Here is a 23,183-nt window from a genome sequence, read left to right on the forward strand (position 1 = left end):
TCTCAGCATCTCTAAGGGATCTGTGAGTTAGCACTGCATTTCCCCACCTGGATTCTGAGCAAACAGAGAACTAAAACAAAGGGATGGTGGATGCAAGATAAAATAGCAACTTTTTTTTTTTTTTTTTTTGGTAATTAAGTTGAAGGATAAGGCTTAATGGTAAAAACCAAAAAGGGAGGGGCCTGGGCCCTGAGCCCCAGAATTAGATACAGCTATAGGTAGTGCTGGATCAAGGCACCCCTCCCCACCCCCCGCCAACACAAACACAGCTGGTGGCTGTACCTGCTCCCTGAGGGAGTTTTCCCCCAGGAGGACAAGATTGGTGCTGAGGCACTCAAGTCAGATTATTCTTCTCAGACTTACTAGTCAAGGCAGAGTGAGTAAAGGATGGAGTGAGGCCTGAAGTGGGGCACCCTCCACTGGGACGAAACATGGGGAGGGGGCCAGAAGTGAACCCCTTTGGGGGTGCTCATTCTGGGGTCCCAGGCACAGCTTTGCTGGGAGGATGCTAAGCAGGACCAAATGGCAGTGTTCAGTATCATAAGAAAAGTCATTTTTTTCAAGATGTAGAATTTGGGGCATTCTGTTCAATCTGAAATCCCTTTAATTTCCTGCCTGGTTAAATGCCTGCTCATAAGATCAAGATCAACCACCTCCTTCTCCGTGTGTCTTTCTTTAGAGTTTCTAAAAGGTAGTTTTAGGTGTTCACCATGGTTTTACGGCTTCTAGTACCTGGTTCTTTCCATATCTAATTCGACCTGAGAACTTTAGTATTTTACTTGATAAAATAAAGTAATTTTATTGTCAGCCATGCTTATGCCTTAGCTGCCACGTGGGAGAAAAGAAGGGAGAGTATTTTCTAGATGATGTAGGTAGAGGCACAGAACATTGCTGGAGACTTAATATCTATGCGTGCATATACCTAGATACCACCGAATATGAAATTAATGGAGCCAAATAAGAGCAGAAATAGGACTTGCTCCTGAAGCCAGAAAAGAGGTAATGGGAGTTCCCATTGTGGCTCAGCAGTAATGAACCCGACTAGTATCCATGAGGTTGCGTGTTTGATCTCTGACCTCGCTCAATGGGTTAAGGATCCGGCGTTGCCGTGAGCTGTGGTGTAGGTCACAGATGCAGCTTGGATCCCACCTTGCTGTGGCTGTGGCATAGACTGGTAGCTGTAGCTCTGATTTGGCCCCTTCCCTGGGAACCTCCCTGTGCTGCATATGCAGTCCTAAAAAGAAAAAAGGAAAAAAAAGAGGTGATGGAGGACTTCCCTGGTGGCCTAGTGGTTAAAGACTCTGCGTTATCACTGCTGTGGCTCAGGTTCAGTCCTGGCCTGGGAACTTCCACATGCCTCTGGTACAGCTGTAAAGAGGAAAAAAAAAAAAAAAAAAAAAAGTTCTTTTAAATGAGGAAACTGATGGATAGAAAGGTTGAGAAACGTGTCTGAGGTCATGAATAGTAAGCAAGAGTTCAGTCCTCATAATTTAGAAGCTGAACCAAGAGAGCCTGAAATTGGGGAGAAAATATTGAACAGCAGTAGGATTTAGGAGAGACTGGGGGAATCTACATATAAGTAAGGTATTTGTCTTTGTCTGGCTTCCTTCACCATATGATTTTTCTTAAGCATTTGAATTATCCTACTCCATAGAACATAAAGTCTCAGAAAGAATGGACCGTGTTTTGCCTCTCTATATCTTGCTTTAAACATCTTTGCTGAATGGACTTAACTCACGGTCAGGGAACTCATTTTAAATCCCAAAACCTCTTTTTCTTTGCTGCAAGGGTCTTGGTCCTCAGTCTGCTTGCCCCTAAGTATCTGTTCCCCGTACCTGGCAAAACGGTAATTTCAACCTCTGGGTCATTTGTGAGTTTGTTCCTGCCAATTAATTTTTTTATCGACTTTGGCTTGCATTCTTCTTTTTTTCCCTGGTAATTATTATTCTAGACATTCTGGAGACTCCAGATTCTATTAGAATTCTCTGGAGAATGTTGAACTTGAGTCATTTATATTACAGACAGGTCACTTTGACCTTATAGGGCCTTTGCTTTCTGCTTTTTTAGGGTAGGTCTGTTTTGGTGGTGCCTTTCACCCTAAGGTGAATGTCTCAGTCCTGGAATACAGTGGTCCTCCTAAGGCAGGGACCTTCTGGAATTTTAGTAGAAAGCCCAATGTATTTATTGAGTCCTTCTAATTTAGTAGGATTCAAACTCTGTGTCCACGGTGATGAGTAGTAGCTGAAATGCCTGCCCAGCTCTTTCAAACCTTAAATTGTTTCCCGCCTGGACTGATTGGAGTCTCATGCTGGGGGCAGAGGTCAGCCTCACATTTGAGGGCAGTTAATTTGTCCACCCCTCAAAATACCCTCCTTTCCAGAATAAATATCCTCCTCCTATTGTTCGCTGTTCCGAGAGTCCCAGAGTCTGTTCTCTGCTTTCTCCGGCCAACAGGACTGAGGATTTTGCTTGGTTTCTCTCCAACCTCCACCAAATGGAGTAAGAGTCCAAGGCCCTCAGGGAAAAAGCCATTCAAACATGAGTCATGTCTAGGATGATTCTCTTTTGTCAAGAGTCGGTTATCCTCCAGCTTCTGCTTGCTTTTGGTGGCTCCCCAATGCCTTCGCATCGCTTTTTCTCCCCTTCAGTGAATTTTTTTTTTTTTTTGCTTGTTTCTTGTTTGTTTGTTTGTTTTGTCTTTTTAGGACCATATCCATAGCATAGGGAAGTTCCCAGGCTACGGGTCAAGTTGGAGCGGCAGCTGCCAGCCTACGCCCCAGCCACAGCAACACAGGATCCGAGCCACATCTGTGACCTACACCACAGCTCACGGCAGCACCAGATCCTTAACCCACTGAGCAAGGCCAGGAATCAAACCTACATCCTTGTGGATATTAGGTTTATTATTGCTGAGCCACGATGGGAACTCCCGTGGATGTTTTTTTATTGTTCTCTGTAGGTTTATCTAATTCAAGCTATTCTGCCACTTTTAGAACTGGAATTCTCCCCTCAGTGGACGTGTGATCCGAATACGTCTTTGTTGTCTTTGCCACGGCCATTTTTTATCCATGGGATTGTTCCCGAGGCTCTGTGTTCTGACCACCATATAGCTTTAACTTGCCTGGAGGCCCTCTTGGAGAACTTTCCAGTGGAATGTTAGGCGTGTCCTCTGCTTCCACTTTGCCTACGTAGAGCTTCACCTTCAGATGAATGTTTATAGAATTCAGCTCAGGACTTCACATCCTGTCAGCAAGAATTTCTTCAGTCACTGAATCAAATGAGTTTGTTAGCTTGTCGTTCAAAGGTCCCCAGCATTCTGCGTGTCTGCTCTGTGTTAGCGTTACAGTAGAAAATCACTTGCCCTTGAAGACCTGGGGTGTGACTTATTCTGGATTAGCTCTTTTATCCTAGGAGAACATAGTATTTAAAAAAAAAAAAAAGAATTGATCAAAAGTTTTGTCTTCTAAATGCATTCCCTTGTTTTCATTATGGGTGTTTTTGGTGGCTGTTATTTTAATTTTTCAACATAGAAAATCATCGCTTACCCCTTAAGGATAGAACATATTAACTGTTTGTGTAGGTGCAATTCAAATCTTTAACGTTTACACAGCTAAAACTATAAATGACGGAGAATCATCTTAAAACTAGTGTGATATCCCTGCAGCTGTCCCTTACAAGCCTCCCGTCCTGCTTGTGAAAGATGAATTGGTGGCTGGGACCACACTGGTTGGTAGAAACCAGCTGCACTATTTCAGATATTATACCAGGCAGGAATTTTTTTGCAGGTATTAACAGTAACATAGGTTTTTGAATGGTGCTCAATTTTTAAAAATCTTTAGAGAAACACATGCTGTGGCACAGGGGTCAGGGATCCCATGTTGTCTCTGCAGCAGCTTGAGTCACTGCCAAGCTCAGGCCAATGGGTTAAGGATCTGGCATTGCTACAGCTGTGGCATAGGTCACAGCTGTGGCTCAGATTTGACCCCTGGCGCAGAAACTTCCCTGTGCCACAGGTGTGGCCCAAAAAAATCCCTATAAAACAATCTTAACTTGTACAAGTCTGTTTTTAAACACATAGAAAAGAAAATCTTCTAGTATTTGCATAAGTCAGCGGCCATTTCTTATGCCTTCCTGTATGCCTACAACTAAGGGACTTAGTCATGTCTTATCAGATTCACAGGAATAGAAAGAACTATGGCCTGCCCCTACCCCCAGCCAAATGTTTTATGGCCTGGCACACATAGTAGGTTTCCAGTAAATATTTGCTGAATTGAAATCAATTAAAGCTACTTTTAGTTATTTCTTTGGATGTGAAAGTTTATTCAGTTGAGTGTGAAGTGTAGATAAAATCTTTGGCTTTGTATTTAATTTCACACCATGAAAAAAAAAGGCTCATAATGCTGGTTGCCAGTGGAATACTGGGTGATAAAGTAGAATATGCCTCATTCTTTGACTGTCTCCCCTTTACCGAAAGGCAATGAGAGCAGGGAGTTAGGTCGTATTTGTTACTATTTCCTCAGTGTGTCTCATGGTGCCTGGTGCCTAGTGGAGGTTCAGCAAATATTTTTTGAATACATCAGTGAATAATAGGGATAGGGTACAGTTTTACATTTTGCCTTTGCTTATTGTTTCCAAAGAGCACTTAAAACATCCTGTTGAACCACCACTAAATCACATTACAAGCTATGTGCAGAAAAGCCTCTGGCCTCAAAGTACAGCATCATTGCCAGACTTACTGAATTCTGCTTCCGGTTCCACCTTTTGGGGAAGTGGCAGTTCTACCATGAATTTCTTCTTGGTAACAATGGCAATAATAATTGCCTTACCTCTAAGGTAGGGTTGTTGTGAGGCTTAAATAAAATAGTGCTGTAATAGGGCCTTACGTTTTTATTTTTAAAGTGGTAACTTAAGATATTGCACAGCAACATGAAATATTATATTAATCGGTTCTAGTGTTTACCATGGGTATTGATTGCCTTTGTGTAATTATCTACACCTACCTATATTCCCCAAGAGCCTGCAGTTCTTTAAGAAGTCATTAGATTATTGTAATGGTGGAGTTTCATTTCTTCACTTTGATAGATTTCCCTCTTCTATCCCTGTAGTTTTATTGCAATCATCATTCCTAAGGTTTACCATAATGTAACCGAGAATGAGCTCTAGATTAAATTATTTTAATATCATTAGGCAATGCACATTATTTTTATTGAGTATTTGCTGTAATGTACTTAGTAATTCTCAACCGAGAGAGCCTAGCGCTGCTAGGCTGAAGGGAGGGCTTTAGAGCCTGTGCCCTGCCTCTCTGTCATCAGGAGAGACTCCCTTTGCTCTATCCGGATGTTTTCAGTGACCCCCGACTCAGTCCTCAGACTGCCTCCCTTTCCAGTCTCCATATGATCTCATCCAGCCTCCTGGCTGAAAATAATGAGCACGAGCTGATTGCCTCTTCTAAACTCCAGACCCGTGAGTCTAATCACCCCCTTGACACTTATGCAAACTTAGCATGTCCAGGCCAGAGCTGGGGTAGTTCCCCATCAGCCGCATACTCCTCCTGACTCCCGTTTTAGTCATGCCAGTTCAATTTTTCTATTTGTTCAGCCCAAGAATCCCAGTGCCTCTTGAGCTCCCCCCCTTTTCTCAGATGGCTCCGCAGATTCTAGCAGCTCCCCCTTCAGAATGCACCTAGAATCTGACCACTTCTTCTCATTGCTGTCACTGCTGCCTCACTCACCTAACCCTCCATCCATCTTCCCCTAGTTATAGGGACAGCCTGCTACCCCATCTCCCTGCCTGGGACCTTAGTCCAGGGCAGTCTACACAGAAGCTGGAGTGATCCTATTAAATGTAAATCACATCAAGTCATTTCTCTGCTCAAAGCCGTCTAGGCCCCGTGGCTTCCCATCTCACTTAAAGTCATGAACATGATCCAGAAGGCCCTGTGAGATCTGACTCACGTTAGCTCTTTTTCCTCCTCAGCTCTTACTGTTCACTCATTCTTTCTGTCTTTTGAGCTTGGCTGTTCCTTAAGCATGCTGGTACCCCCCACCCCCATCCCTGCCCTCCCTTCATTTGCTTGTCCCTCTGCCCTATGACAGTTTGTCCCCAAGATGTCCACACTGTTAGCCTCTTTGCTTTCTTCAGACCTTTGTTTAAAGATCAGCTTCAGGTGAGGCCTTCCTTGAGCTCTTTCTAAAATGTCAGCACCCTCCCTCGCCCCCACCCTGTTCTATGTCCCTTCCCTTCTTTTTTCTCCCAAGCACCTATTACTGCCCAACATTTCTACATTTTACCTGATTACCTTGTCTGTTGACTGTCTCACCTTTACTGAAAGGCAGGGAGAGCAGAGAGTTTGGTCTTATTTATTACTGTTTCCTCAGTGTGTCTAAGAGTGCCTGGTGCCTAGTGGAGGTTCAGTAAATATTTTTTTAATACACCAATGAACAATAGAGCTAGGGTGCAGTTTTACATTTTGCCAGTAGAGGTCACTCTCAAAGCATATTCCATATCTGAATTCTTGGTGCCAGTTTGGCTTGCAGTATGAATAGTTCAGTTGTATGATTTGAGTTTTCCCATTGAAATCACATTTATAAATGAAGAGCAGGCAGAGAAGCTCAAGTAGCTGCAGCAGTTGGGAGTTTGGGATTAGCAGATACAGACTATTATATAGGATGGATAAACAACAGGGTCCCACCATAGAGCACAGGGAACTCTCTGTATTCAATATCCTGTAGTAAACCATAATGGAAAAGAGTATGAAAAAGAATATAGTATAACTGAATCACTTTGCACAGCAGAAATTAACACAGCGTTGCAAATCAACGATACTTGAATTAAATACATTAAAAAATAAAAATCAAAAACAGCCGCAGCAGGGCTTTGTTTAGATTTGTGCTGAGTGATGTCTGAATGAAATGTGCCCCATCACCTGAAAGGGAGCATGCCAGGAAATTCAGACGGTGGGGAGCACAGCTCTACTTATATGGGAACCCGTTGGAAATAAATGTAGTGTTAAAGCTTATCATCCGTAACCTAAACTGACCATTCCTGTGCCTATATTATTTACAAGTTTTGTTTCCCTTCTACTTTTTTGAAGAAGAGATTTCAAGGCCAGAAATAGGAAGTTTAATTATCTAATTATACATATTAATACAGTTAGTACTAGAATAGTCTTTATTTTAACAATTTTTTAAATTATTTTATTCAGGGCAACACAACTATTTATGTGCTGGAAGAAATGATTGCATCATTGATAAGATTCGAAGGAAGAATTGTCCTGCCTGCAGACTTCAGAAGTGTCTTCAAGCTGGAATGAATTTAGGAGGTGAGTTTTTTGTTTTCAGTTCAATAAGGAATTGTTAATACATGATACAACACTACCAGGTTCCATGTATTCTCAAAATTGCAGATGAAACCAGAAGGAAGCAAAGATTTCTAAAAATCTAGTAAGTTCTGTATTCATGCTAAAACATTGTAGGAGAATAGTATTTCTTAGAAGGAGTTAAAAAGAAGTATGTGATGTGCCTACAGTCCTAGGGGAATTTTCAAGTCCTAGGGGAGTTTTCTAAGGTTCCAAGAACTGGGTGCATACACAAAACAAAAACAAAAATGAATGATGTTTTATATAGAACTGTAGCTAACAGGTTTTATTATGGTGTCTGTGTAAAAATAAGACCTATATATGATAACATTAACCAGATAGGAATATACCCCTGACTCTAGTAAGAAATGTAATAAAGGAAGATCTATAGGGGGAAAAAATGTTTAAAATGTTACAGGAACTCACCAAAAGAGTAGGGGAGGTAAAGACTGGAACCAAACACAAAAGTATACAATGTCCATGGACAGGAAGATTCAACATCCTAAAGACAGCAGTTTCCTTCAAGTCATTTTATAATGTAACATAAGCCGAACAAAAGTACCGCTTGGTGATTCTAAGTTCCTAAAGAACAGCCAGAAAAATTCTAGAAAAGATAAATAATGAGGACAATTAGCTTTACCACCTAGTGAAGCATATGATACAGCTTCAGTAATTAAAATACTCTGTGTGTTTATTTACTGATGATCAGATCAACAGAAAGTCAAGAAATAGATTCAAAAAATATGAGAATTTTGTATGTAATAAAGTTTGCATTTCAGATCAGTGGGGAAGGGATAGATTATTCAGTAGAAATTACTGTGACAACTGGGAAGCCATCTAGAAAACAAGAAAGTTGAATCCAAATGCTTTCCATCTTCCAAAATAAATTTTGCTCTTTCAGAGATTTAAACTTTAAAATATAACACAGAAGTACTAAAAGAAAACATGGATTATTTTACTATTCTGCAAGTGAAGTATTTCATACTTATTTTTAATATAATGATTTTTATTTTTTTCATTATAGCTGGTTTACAATGATCTGTCAATTTTCTACTGTACAGCATGGTGACCCAGTTACACATACATGTATACATTCTATTTTCTCACATTATCATGCTCCATCCTAAGTGACTAGACATAGTTCCCTGTGCTACACAGCAGGATCTCATTGCTAATCCATTCCAAAGGCAATAGTCTGCATCTATTAACCCTAAGCTCCCAATCCATCCCACTCCCTCCCCCCTCGGCAACCACAAGTCTATTCTCCAAGTCCATGATTTTCTTTTCTGTGGAAAGGTTCATTTGTGCATACTTTTTAATTATGAAATAAACCCAGAAGTTCAAAGAGAAAATAATTGAGGAAGTCAACATTGCTTATGAATTAAATATTACTTCAAAGGTGAATAATAAGAAAATGGGGAGAAATGTATGTAACTTACAGACAAAGGGTTTATTTCTCACATAGATAAAGAGCTCCTATAATTCCGTACGAAAAAGAAACCAACTCATTAGAAAAATGAGAATGAACAGAATATGAATAAAACATTCATAGATAAAAGAATAATAAAAGAAATGAAGTTGGTTCTTGGAACACAGAAAAAGATTCTCAATCTAGTCCTAATAAGAGAAACTCAAATTTAAAATGTGAGATGTAATTTTTTACAAATGGCAAAGATCAAACATTTTTATGGTACATAGATGAATTTAGAAATGAAAGTGAAACTCAGTGTTGATCTCGTGCATTTTAGGTGGAAGTATAAATTGATATAATCCCTATGGAGAGTGATTTAGGTATTTCAGTAAAATGTTAAAAGGCATATACCTTTTGGCCAATTCCGCTGTAGGAATTTATCCTAAGTATATTCTGGCAATGTAAGAAATGATAGCTGCATAAGATAGTCATTGAAGCATTGTTAAATATCAGACATAATTTAAATATTTATCTGTTCAGAATTGATTAAATAAATTACAGAATCCTCTTCAGACATTAATACGCATAAAGGACTGATTTCCAAAATACAGCTTAGTGAAAGAAGGCAGGTTGCAAAATAGTATGTTTTGTTTACTGCAAGTTATGTATCTACTTTGAAAACAGAATATATACAGTATAGAACATTTCTGAAGAAACATACAAGAAACTAGTGCTGGAGGTTGTCTCAGTGGAAAGGACTGGGTAGTTGGGAGACAGACAAGGAGAGGAAGGACAATTAATTGTCACTGCATATTCTTCTGTGCCTTTGAATTTTGCTTGCTGTATTGTATACACAATTGACCTACTTAAAAGGAATAAAATAACTGGGGAAAAAACAGAGAGACATTATCCTTTGCTTTGATGAATGAACCAACGGGCTAGTCAGGACTAGGGAGGAACATGGCTGCATGCAGAGCAGAGCAACTTAGGGATCAAGAGGAGGATGACCTGTGGTCAGCGGACCAGAACTGCTCCTGTGAGAGCGTATCCTGGATGCCTGGAGCCCAGCCAGAGCAGCCCACGCTGGTCAAGAGGGAGGGTTCTGGAGCCACACTCCCCGGATGGAGGGGAGGGTTGAGGGGGCGGGGAACCTTGTTCTGCTGCTTCCGGACCTTGTAACCTCAGAGGCAAGTTACCACCTTTCTGTGCCCCTGCTTCCTTCTCTTCAACGTGCATTGATCAGCATACCTACTTCCTAGACTGTCATGAGGACTAAATGAGTCAGGGTACAGTGGGAAACAGGGCACCACTCAGTGTGCGTCCGTGGTGTAGGTCCATAGCACGTTCATACATGACCCGAGGGGTGTGATTACCCCATGTGCTGGTGATGCTGAACATCAGATGCCCAGAGAAGTGAAGCCACTTGCCCCAAGATGCCACAGCCAGTGAGAGGATGAGGCTGGATCTTGGATCTCCAGATTCCTGGTCTGGAGTTTCCGATGTACCGCACAGCTTCCTCGTCCTAACATCTGAATCAGCGCCAATGTGACACCAAAGATCACTTTCCGAAGCGTTATGTGTGAGGATCAGAAGAGATTAATAATGTAGAATCAAAATGGCACCATGGATGGTACAGCTGTTGGTTATAGAATGAACTCTAAATCAGGTCTGTAAAATCTACCATCTGAATTTAAACACACAGACACACTGCTGAGGTATGTGGCTAAGTATCTCTATGTAATTTTATATAACTTTGCAAATTTCATACATTTATAAGAGATATATAATTGTATATATATTGTGAATATCAGTTATATTTTTTTCATTTCTTAAAGTTTTATTGAAGTACAGTTGACTTACAATGTTGTGATAATTTCTGCTGGACAACAAAGTGATTCACTTATACACACATCCATTCTCTTTCAGATTCTTTTCCCATATGTATTATCACAGAATATTGTGTGGCGTTCCCTGTGCTGCACAGCAGACCCCCATCGGCGACTCATTCTGTAGACCTCAGTGTGCCTGTGCCAATCCCAAACCCCCAGTCCATCCCTACCCCCTGCCTGTCCCCTCTGGTAACCATAAGTTTTTTTTCAAATTCTGTGGGTCTCTCTCTATTCTGCAAATAAGGTCACTTGTATCCTTTTTTTTAGATTCCACATATAAGTGATCTCATACAAGTATTATATAATCACACTTTATTAAATATAATTACTATTGATTATTATCAAATAGCCATACTTACAATTCCTACCTCACAGGGTTGTGTTCGGGATTAACTGAGTCCATACATAACCTTTATTTTTTTTTTTCCCACCCTTTGTTCTGTTGCAGCGTGAGTATCTAGACAAAGTTCTCAATGCTATTCAGCAGGATCTCCTTGTAAATCTATTCTAAGTTGTGTCTGATAAGCCCAAGTTCCCACTCCCTCCCCCTCTCATCAGGCAGCCACAAGTCTTTTCTCCAAGTCCATGATTTTCTTTTCTGAGATGTTCATTTGTGCTGGATATTAGATTCCAGTTATAAGTGATATCATATGGTATTTGTCTTTGTCTTTCTGGCTCATTTCACTCAGTATGAGATTCTGTAGTTCCATCCATGTTGCTGCAAATGGCATGATGTCATCCTTTTTTATGGCTGAGTAGTATTCCATTGTGTATATATACCACATCTTCCGAATCCAGTCATCTGTCGATGGACATTTGGGTTGTTTCCACGTCCTGGCTATTGTGAATAGTGCTGCTATGAACATGCGGGTGCATATGTCTCTTTTAAGTAGAGTTTTGTCCGGATATATGCTCAAGAGTGGGATTGCGGGGTCATATGGAAGTTCTATGTATAGATCTCTAAGGTATCTCCAAACTGTTCTCCATAGTGGCTGTACCAGCTTACATTCCCACCAGCAGTGCAGGAGGGTTCCCTTTTCTCCACAGCCCCTCCAGCACTTGTTATTTGTGAACTTAATGATGGCCATTCTGACTGGTGTGAGGTGGTATCTCATGGTAGTTTTGATTTGCATTTCTCTTATAATCAGCGATGTTGAACATTTTTTCATCATACATAAACTTTAAAACAGTTTCTCAACCTCTGCACTGCTGACATTTTTGGCCAAATAGATGTTTGTCCTGGGGCCATCCTGTGTGTTGTAGGATGTTTATCAGCATCTCTGGTCTCTACCTACTAGAGGCCAGTAGCTTCCCCTTTCCCCCCCACTTGAGACAAACTTTGCTAAATATCCCCTGGGTGGCATTGGGACCCGCGGTTTAGCAATAATAGTAAATAATGGTAAGCATTATTTAATCATGAGATATTTTCTACTAAAATATGTATTCCATCAGAGGAGAGATTTTGATCTCTTTGGTTCATTGCTTTATCACCAGTGACTAGAACAGTGCCTGGCACAAAGTAGGTGTTCAGTAGTTATTTGTTGGATATAAGCATGGTTAACTGGCATTTTTGAGGGTTCTGTGTTCCAAGCATCCTGCTTAAGCCAAAGAAAGCTATATATCATCCCTTTTAAACCCCACGTAACACTGTGTGGATACATACTAGTAACCTGTGTGTTTTAGAAGTGAGTTCAAGGGGGGCCCAGAGAGGTTAAAGAGCTGGCCCAAGGCCACAGCGCCAGGGAGTGGTAGAGCTAGAACTGAGATCTCTGTTCCTGGCACCAAAGCTCGTGCCCAGCATCACTCTGCTGTATGACACAGGTCCACTGTTGATAGATTGGCATATTAAAAATAGCCCAGGTGACCTATTAATGGCAGCTGTGGCACCCAGGCTTCTTACTTGTGTCCGTGATGGCCTGTAAGTAAGGTTTGTTCACAGTACATGATACAGAACTCACATATCTTGATGTTGGTTTCTGTATATACAGAAGAGGTTATATGGAGTTTGGTAAACTTTTTTAGAGAAGAAGCTGCCCTTGAACCTTGAGGTCATTGAAAGTTATGAGTCAAAAATGGGCAGTGGAAATTAATATGTATGAAAGTATTTAGGTTCAAGTTATAATTTAACTACATTTGGTTTGTGGATTAAATAATTAACTTTCACAAATTCTCCAGTTGTGGTAACATAATATTGTTATTTTTCTTTTATAATTTATTTTGAAGCCTTGCTTTTTGTTTCAATTTGGGCAAAAAGTAATGCAAGTGATTTAGTTATATTAAAATAGATAATATGAATTTTAATGTTTTAATGTGATTTTTTTTTTTTTTTTTTTTTTTGGCCGCACCATGGTGTGTGCAAGTCCCTGGGCATGCCAGGGACACACCCCAGACACAACAGTGACAATACCAAATCTTTAAACACTAGGCCACCAAGGAACTTGTGAAGCAGTTTTTTAAATTAAATATATGAATGAAATTAAATATATGAGTGAAAAATTTTTAAATTAAATATTTGAATGAAAACCTTTTTATACATGGTCCAGTCTCACTCTGGTTTTCCTAGCAAAGCAGGGCTTCCCAGAGTTTTTATCCACCTTCTTTCCAGCTACCTCTCTTGGGAGTTGAGGCAGACACAACCCCATAAATGCTAATTTTCTGTTAGGGAAAATTAGCCCATTTTCGGGGACAAAATTAGCCTGTCCCCTTTCTAAAGACTTTGGGAATCCAAAGTATTTTAGAATATTTTTCTTCCTATCCTATCAGCTGGTTAGCATGTCAACCTAACTGTGTCCCCAGATAGGCCACTCCATTTGAAAGTGGAAGGAAGAAGAGGAGCAGGTTTCTTTGTATCAGAAATAAAAGCCTTCCACAGTACCTCTTGTCACAGACACTGTCCTTTTTTTTTTTTTTTTTTTTTTTTTTTTTTTTTTGTCTTTTTGCCTTTTCTAGGGCCACTCCCTCAGCATATGGAGATTCCCAGGCTAGGGGTCTAATCGGAGCTGTAACTGCCAGCCTACTCCAGAGCCACAGCAACGTGGGATCCGAGCCGCGTCTGCAACCTACACCACAGCTCACGGCAACGCCAGATCCTTAACCCACTGAGCAAGGCCAGGGATCGAACCCACAACCTCATGGTTTCTAGTCTGATTTGTTAACTACTGAGCCACAACAGGAACTCCCAGACACTGTCCTTTTGCCTTACAATCCCACTGTACTTTAGGCTGCATGCAAAGGAAAATAGAGCAGAAGTGAGAATGTCCACAGAGAAACTGAAAGGAAATCAGCAGTTTTTCTGGCCCCTGGTTGGGCCTGCCACACCCCCTATAGTCCCCTAATAGTACATCTCAAAAAGGCCTGGGTCTGTTTCCATGAGCCTTGACTACTTTGCATAGCCTCTTCCAAAGGAATTCATCACTTTGCTGTTACAGGCCAATAATCTCAAGAGGAGGCTCTACTTGTCTTTTAGATTGTATGTGTCTTCAGCACAGCGTTAAGGCTACGTGGCCCTCAGATCTACTCAGCACTGTGTCATAACCTCTGTGGGAAAAGAATCTGACAACAAATATATATGCATATGTATAACTGATTCCCTTTATTGTACACCTGAAACTAACACAACATTGTAAGTCAACTATACAATAAAATTTTTAAAAAAAGAAGAAGAATGAGTCCTTTTGTGGTGTTTCAACTTGACTGCATTCCGGCCATGGAATATAGAGGAGATCTTCTGTTCCAGTCTTCCTGCTTACAGCTGAGGAACTTGGAATCCAAGATTATTATATCATCAGAGACTTGAAAAACACAACCTAAGGAGTCTAATACAGTTGTCTTTTCTCTTTTCCAAGCCCCCCCCAACCCAGTTCATTTTTTATCAGATAGGCTCAAGTCCACTTTCACATTCCTTTCATAAAGACTCCAAAATAGCAGACTCTTTCTTCCGGTAGCTTTAAAAATGTCAATTTCACAAACCACAGGCTACTCCTAATTCTGGTTTCAGTTTCTTTCCAAGCTATCTACAGCTTTCCTTAATCCCGACCATCACTTTTATTTGGTTGAGCCGGAGCCTTTAAAAGGTGGCCAACTCCAGATCCACCTTTTTTTTCTCCCTTGGAATGGATCCTGTCTTGTGAAAAGAGAAAAAGACCCTCAGACACAGGAAGCAGTAGCAATGGCAGACCTCATGGTTGCTCTTTTGGAGACTGCAGAGAAGGCAGCAAGGCGAGAAAGGAAGAGAAAAGTGAGGTTAATGCTGGGAACCATTCAAAGAAATGGATACTCCTATATTCCTGATAAGAATAGAGCCAAAGAGGAGTTCCCGTCGTGGCTTAGTGGAAACGAATCCAACTAGGAACCATGAGGTTGCAGGTTTGATCCCTGGCCTCGCTCAGTGAGATAAGGATCTAGTGTTGCTGTGAGCTGTGGTGTAGGTCACAGATGCAGCTCAGATGTGGTGTTGTTGTGGCTGTGGCATAGGCTGGCAGCTATAACTCCAATTCGACCCCTAGTCTGAGAACTTTGATGTGCTGCAGGTGCGGCCCTAAAAGGACCAAAAAAAAAAAAAAAAAGGAATAGAGCCAAAGAGAGGAAAAAATTTAAATGAAAATTCATCCACATAATGCAATATTAATCAGCCAATAAAATTATGGCTATGAAAATTTATAACAACACAGAATACTTCCTGCAAAAAAGTAATAATGAAAAATGAATATGCGCAATTACTTAGATTCCTTATTCCATGATGACAGCTCTTTAGGAGAAGCTGTGCCTGAGTCAGAAGACCCGGAGGAAGTGGGAGAATACGATACGTTTGTGTTTGTGAAGTCATATGACGGATACGGTTTTGCTTCTCTCTTTGCTAGCTTATAGATCCTATGAAATTTAAAGAAAATAGCCTTCTCCATTTTGAATAAAAACAGGGAAACCTAAGATGAATTGTGCTACTGAGCATCAGATGAATTAGCCCTACAGAGACAAACAGGAAGAAGGAGAACAGGAGAGAGAGAGAAAAAAAAGACTTATGGACATCAGTAAGTCTCCTGCTGGGGAATGCTTTAAAAACTGAAGTAGAGAAGTGAGTGGAAAACAAAAGACCCAGGATGCACAGAATGACAGAACCATGACACAGGGAAGCCCAGAGAGAGCCATCATGTTACTTGAGGAAAATTGGCTTCACCTGCCAGCAGCTCGCTCTGACTAGCTCGGTGGTCACCTGCAAAACTCAACATGCAGCACAGGTCTGGGGAGAGAAATCACAGCATCAACGCCAGTGAGAAAGGAGGTTTAATATCTGAAATCCAATAAGAGAAACAATTTTTATATCTTTAAGGGTCTCCTGAGGCCGGAAATGCAGTAGTCCATAGAAGTTTAGAAAGCCCATGCGTACTGAGTTTTATGAAGAAATACCATTTTTTTGTTTTTTGGTTTTTTTTTTTTTTTTTTTTTTTTTTTGCTTTTCTGTTGTTCTTGCTTGTAGACGAGAAGAATGTCAATGGGACTTTTGAACAGTAAACGTGGAGGGGAAAATAACACACTTCCATAAATCAGTGAAAGTATGTTTTCTGAATCTTCATATCTAAGTTAAGCCATATTAATTGTCACAGTAATCCAGCTTGAATAAAACAATGGGTATTTTGATCCTGCAGAATTTCCAGAGGAGCGTTTAGGATTGGTCCCCAGGCAGATAGCATTTAAAGATTTACTCTATTTCTTCAACACTAATGCATTTTTTTCCTTCAGATTTTCACTGTAGTGATTATCATTTGCAACCAATGTGTCTGTTTAATTTTTGTTGGTTTCCTTTGAAACTCTAAGCTGATGTCTTGTTTTGTGACTGATGACATCTTAGAAGAGAAGCAAGAGCAGGCATTTGATGCAGCCGTTCATCCCTCGTAGGAATGTACATATTCATAGGTGCTCACTGGCACCCTGATGAGCCTACCCAAGTAAGCTGCTTATCTTGAGACTTTTTAGATGTAAAACCTAGGGATGTTGGAAACCATCTGCTGAGTATATAGATGCCCACTGATGCCCATTGTTGCTTCTGTCTCCGTTTTCATTTGCAATCTGTCCTAGTGGGTTGTCATCCCAATCTGACTTTAAGGGGCCAGGGGCTCGAGAACTTAACTTTTCCACCTTTGGGGTTCAGGGCATCTTTGCATTTGGCCTTGGTGGTCTCAATTGTCCTGAACTCAGAGCCATCCTTCCTCTTTCTGAGAAGCATCTCAGACAAACAGGTCCCTTTTGGTCTACAGCTGCCTTTCAGCTCCACACCCTCGCTGGTATTTTCTGTAATTACACAATTGTTTTTCTAACCCTGGTAAAATAATGGGGGTTTTGTTTGGCTCACGGTGCTTCCTATTATTGTTATAGTCTTTCAGGTTTCCTCAGATGGTGTTTCATTATAAGAATATTGCTAGTTTCACATTTAGTCTTTGGGAAATACTGGAATGTCATTTAGGACACAGTAGGTTTTCAATTTCTAGGGCTTCTTCTCTTTGATTTTTTCTTTTTTTCTCTTTTTACCTGCTGCTTTCTGCCAGGCTCTCCCCTCCCTCACCCTGTTGCTTTGGGAATTCACTACCTATGCTTCTACGTACTGCCTTCTTTCTCTGTCTCTCAGCTTCCTTGTCCCCTGAGTGACTTGTATTCAAATGTCCCCAAAGAAGGTCCCCGCCAGTCGGAGCTTCTGAGTGGGTTGAGTCATCCTCAGGGTTTAGCAAACAGCCGTTTACCTCCGCTGTCCTCACCTCACTCAGGCCGATATGGCTGGTTAGAGGTCTCTGTGGCACAGAACATGACAACATGTGACAAGAAGCCTTTTGATCCCATTTTTTAGAAAGTAGCTCTAAGTGTAGAGACTGATCAGAGCATAGCAGATCCAATACAAACTTGTAACAGTTACCATCACCTTGTTCATTGTGGAATATCCCTGAAATCATAGCAGTTGTTCCAACACCCTGATTTTTATCCACACAAGTTATTCATATATTTAGAAGTTAAAAAAAAAAAAGTATCCACTTTTAGGATGCTGATGGACAAAACAGAATTATAGCTTTTCATGCCTCTTGGATCAGAACTGCTAAGGCTTTATTTTAGAGTTCAAGACTTTTTTTTTTTTTTTTTTTTTTTTTTTTTTTTTGTCTTTTTGCCATTTCTTGGGCTGCTCCCGCGGCATATGGGAGGTTCCCAGGCTAGGGGTTGAATCGGAGCTGTAGCTGCCGGCCTACGCCAGAGCCACAGCAATGCGGGATCCGAGCTGCGTCTGCAACCAACACCGCAGCTCACGACAACGCCGGATCATCAACCCACTGAGCAAGGGCAGGGATCGAACCCGCAACCTCACGGTTCCTAGTCGGATTTGTTAACCACTGCGCCATGATGGGAACTCCCTAGAGTTCAAGACTTTTTGAAATGGCTACTTTGAAAACACACAAACCAAAACGAAACACAAAAATCATATATAGACGTTCCTGTCGTGGCTCGGTGGAAATGAATCTGACTAGTATCCATGAGGATGCAGGTTCGATCCCTGGCCTCACTCAGTGGGTGATCCGGTATTGCCCTGAGCTGTGGTGTAGATTACAGATGAGGCTTGGATCCCATGTTGCTGTGGCTGTGGTGTAGGCTGGCAGCTGCAGCTCTGATTCGACCCCTAGCCTGGGAACTTCCATATGCCGCAGGTATGGCCCTAAAAAGACAAACAAACAAAAAACAAAAATCATACATAATGCAATTCTTTGTCGATTTTTTTTTAAATCACCTATTAATGTGTCAGGTGGACATCTCTCTAAACCCAAATTGTTCTCTGCCCCTAAACGCCAGGCTGTAGGATTGAGGGGGAGCTCTGGGCTCATGGAAGAGTCAGGATGAGGGAAGTGGAGATAATACGGAAGGAAGGGCAAACGAAGCATCAGAGTTAACTGCACCCGCTCGTCTTAGGAAGGTCTGATCTGTCACTCTGGACAAAGTCCCTGCCCATTCTGTACAATTCATGCGGATCATCCATCTCAGACTCTGATTTCTCATAGTTGTAATCATGAATTTCATTTATGTTCAATTAACAAAAAGCAGGGATATAACTTAGTCTTTTTTTTTTTCCTTTTCTTTTGAAATATCTAGAGATTAGTGAGCTGCTGCTTTTTGGCTTTCTGAATAAATGTCTTCATCTCCCCTCTTTACAGTAACATATTGTGATCATCACATGAGGGGAGGGGGCTATTTCTGTTACAGTAAAGTCGTCTGTTCTCACCTCTGAAATGTACAGAAAATCATTCAACTACCTATTAACAAAGAGCCATTCATATCTTATGGTAAACCATAACAGAAAAGAATAGGAAAAAGGATATATATATATGTATAACTGAATCACTTTGCTATACACTAGAAATTAACATACATTGTAAATCAGCTCTACTCCAATAAGATAATTTTTTTGAAAAGCCTTCAGTCTTTAGGAATAAGTCAGTATGATATTTAATATCATTGGCAATGATTTTTCTGGGACAGGTGACACACTTTTTAACAGTTAACCCAATTCCACCAGATTTTTGAAATATTTTTATTGATTTATGAAGTTATAAAATACATACTCATTATGGTGATTAATAAAGGAGAGTAAAAAGTTCTCTGTAATAAATTGGGGGAATGAAGATGGAAGAAGAGTCAAGATGTTTGCAGATTAAAAAATAATGATTTACATTTTTATGGGAAGGCTCTTTAAAGCTGAACTAACAGAGCTAATGAAAATGATTTCTTCCAAATATGCTGCTTTATTTTTTTGAAAAGAAAATCTATTAACAACAACGTAAACCCAGTTGCTCAGTTAGGTCATGAAAACAGGAAACTTCAAAATATAATTAATTGTTCTGTATTCCTCACTCAGCATTTTGTACAGCATTTGTTTTGAGAGCATAATAATATAAAAATATGTTTAAATAGTGATGAAGATAAGCAGTTACTCTGTTACGATGTGATTATTTTTTGTATTAAGATTGATTTATAGAGGAAAGGATCAAGGTGTTTAAAAAGTGCATCTTTTGTGAATAGTGCTGCAGTGAACAAAGGAGTGCATGTATCTTTTTGAATTATAACTTTGTCTCGATATAGCCAAGACATAGAAACAACCTGAATTTCCAACTACAAATAAATGGAACAAGAAGATGTGGTACATAATATACAATGGAATGCTATGCAGCCATGAAAACAAACAAAACAATGGCATTTACAATGACAGGGATGGAATTAGAGATTTTCACACTAAGCGAAGTAAATCAGAAAGAGGAAGACAAATACCGTATCACATCACTTATATGTGGAATCTAAAATATGGCACAAATGAACCTATCTACAAAACAAAGACGGACTCAAAGATGTAGAGAACAGACTTGTGGTTGCCAAGGGGGAGAAGGCAGGGAGTGGGATGAACTGGGAGTTTGGGTTAGTAAATGCAAACTATTACATTTAGAATGGGTAAACAGTGAGTTCCTGCTCTCTAGCACAGGGAATTATATTCAGTATCCTGTGATAAACCATGATGGAAAAACATAAAAAAGAAAAATGTATATATATATATATATATATATAGCTCCCAATATTCTCTAATAATCTGTATGGGAAAAGAATCTGGGTGTACCTGTCATGGCTCAGCGGAAATGAACCTGACTAGCATCCTCGAGGGCACAGGTTTGATCCCTGGCCTTGCTCAGTGGGTTAAGGATCCAGCATTGCCATGAGCTATGGTGTAGGTCACAGATCTGGCTCTCATCCCGAGTTGCTGTGGCTGTGGTGTAGGCCAGCAGCTACAACTCCATTTTGACCCCTATCTTGGGAACCTCCATATGCTGCGTGTGCGGCCCTAAAAAGCAAAAAAGAATTAGAAAAAAAAAAAAGGAAGAAAGAAAACCTTTTCATTGATTTTTGTATCAAGCCCTTTCATTTTAATATTTTCCTCTATATATATAATGTTATTTTTGTTTCTCTCCAATAAATCCTTAATCAGTATCTGGTAAATATTTCTTCATCAGGAGAAGTCCCTAAAAATATTTTAAGTTAATGTATTCCCATTTTTCTCACCCACCCTAACACAGCCCCATGGAGGGCCATGCTAGCTTTCAGCCCCCTGACATTGTGAGCTTTGTGCCTTACTAAGCAATAACTTTAAGTATATTTGATAAGCTGTGTACTTAACTATCTGGGACAGAGTGTTCAGAATGCAAAGATGAAGGTAGGTTCCTGAGAGCACAGGTACTGCAACAATGACCCTAACGTTCTGTGTGGGGAGATGCAAGTGGGCTAAGAGAGAGAAGGTGGGAATAATCTGGGGAAGGGAATGGAGGGGGGAAAGAAGCGTGAGGTTTGTGATTTGTCACAGGAGAGGAAACAAATGTATAAATGCCACCCTCAGTGGTACCTCACTTCTGCTCCTTTCCCTCCGCCCTACCCTTTAGACATTCTCTGGACCGGTGTAGAGATGTTCAACCCCCCAGGAAGTGGCAAGTGCAGAGGGAAGGATGCTGGGCTGCATCCTGTCCCCACACTCACAGTGCCCAGGTCTCACCAGGCTTGTCCCCCCTCCCGCTTGTGCTCAGGGGGTTAGAAGGAGAAGTCTGTATACATGTCGTCCAAGCCCTCAATTGAGCCTGTTCTCTGCCTCTTGACCCACTTCTCCATCCTTAATAGAGTTGGTTTGGGTCACATCGTTAAATATTTTCAGAAAATATTAGTTGGCTTTCCAGCTGTTTAATGGTTAAAGGACAGTTCTTATCAGGCTTTAAGTATTGTAGAAGAGATTTGATTAAAATACTCTGGAGTCGAAAACACATTAGGACTAAAAGTTTAAAAGATCCTAGTCGCCCTTGATTTATTCAGTCTCAGGCTCACCCACTGCTCTGTTCCCAGACAGGTTTTCGTATCTAGTAGGCTGGTTTTTCTCAAAATATTTAACTTATTTTCCTCTTTAAAAATCTGAAGCTTCCCCTTGGGTTCTTTGAAATTCAAAATAAACGGGGTCCGATGACCCATCATACAGCAGGAAACACAATGCTGGTTTGCTTTTATCTCACACACACCCCTTCGGGTTCTGAGCCACTCCTGGGCATTGTCCTGTGGGTCCAGTCCTGCCATCTGCTCTGCTGTGCCCTCCACCATCAGCAGCTTCTCTACCTGCAACTTCCTCTGGTTCAGGGCTGTGGGACAGTTCTGCCAAGTCCCCCTTGGTGGTTCGAGTGACCGGCCTCCCTTTTTCAGGCACAGCAAAAGCCTTTCATTTGCAGCAGACATAGGAAGGCCAAGAGGGAGCCACCTGTATACCTGTGTGTATGAGTTTCCTCCTGCCGCTGTAACAAAGCACTGCAAGCATAAAACAAGACAAATGTATTATCTTACAGTTCTGGACGTCAGAAGTCCAAAATCTCACTGAGTCTCATTGAGCTAAAATCATCGTGTCAGCAGGCAGTGTCCTTTTGGCCTTTTCCAGCTTCTGGAGGCCACCCACAGTTCTGGGCTCCTGGTCCCCTTTTATATTCAAAGCCCAATTAAATGCATCACTTCTACTTCTGCTTCTGTTGTCACAGCTCCTTCTCTGCCAATACTGCCTCCATTTTTCACTTACACGGACCCTTGTGATTATATTGAGCCCACCTGAACAACTCAAGATAATTACTTTATCTTAAAATCCTGAATTTAGTTATGTCTGCAGAGTTCCTTTTGCCCTGTAAGGTGAACACATTCCCAGTTTCTGGGGATTAGGAGAACACACCTTTGGGACCCCATCACCTATGAAATGACCTATGTCCAACAAAAACATGTTGCCATGCTGGAATTTTTAAATTTTTATTGAATATCCTTGCTTTACAGTATGTAAATCAGTTAGTTTCAGGTGTAGAGCAAGGTGATTTGGTTACACATATTATTTTCAGATTCTTTGCCATTATAGGATATTGAACATGTTGAAAATATTGACTATGGTTCTTTGCACTATGCAGTAGGACCTTGTTCTTTATCTGTTTTATATATAGTAGCTTATATCTATTAATCCCTAACTTCTAATTTATCCCTCCCCTTTGGTAACCATGAGTTTAAGTCTATTTCTATTTGTAAGTTCATTCATATCACTTTTTTTAGATTCCACATTTAAGTTATATATTCTTCTTTCTGTCTGACTTACTTCACTTTGTATGATAATTTATAGGTCCATCCACACTTCTGCAAATGGCATTCTTTCATTCTTCTTTACAGCTGAATAATATTCCATAGTATGTGTGTACCACATCTTTATCCATTCCTCCCTTGGTAGGTTTAGGTTGCTTCCATGTCTTGGCTATTGTGAATAGTGCTGCAGTGAACATTGGGGCACATATATTTTTTCTAATTAGCATTTTTGCTTTTTCTGGATATAAGCCACCACTGTGGGATTTTTGGGTGCCTTCCTAATGTTGACTCTCTTAACATACTCACCCACCCCTCCTCCCTGTCTCACCTTACTTGCTGACACTCACTTCCCCTCCTTTATGAAAAGCCACCCTGATGG

The 23,183-nt window shown here is 40.7% G+C and overlaps 1 protein-coding gene across 4 annotated transcripts in view; it reads left to right on the forward strand.

Annotated features, from left to right (window-relative positions):
- NR3C2 (nuclear receptor subfamily 3 group C member 2) overlaps positions 1-23,183 on the forward strand; it is a 365,879-nt gene that overhangs the window by 253,487 nt on the left and 89,209 nt on the right. For all 4 annotated transcript variants that reach the window (XM_021100657.1, XM_013978843.2, XM_013978840.2 and 1 more), the window contains exon 4: positions 7,205-7,321. In XM_021100657.1, coding sequence (XP_020956316.1) covers positions 7,205-7,321 — 117 coding nt within the window. The remainder of the gene's footprint in view (positions 1-7,204; positions 7,322-23,183) is intronic.

The sequence above is a fragment of the Sus scrofa genome, chromosome 8 (assembly GCF_000003025.6).
Source record: "Sus scrofa isolate TJ Tabasco breed Duroc chromosome 8, Sscrofa11.1, whole genome shotgun sequence".
NCBI lineage: Eukaryota > Metazoa > Chordata > Mammalia > Artiodactyla > Suidae > Sus > Sus scrofa.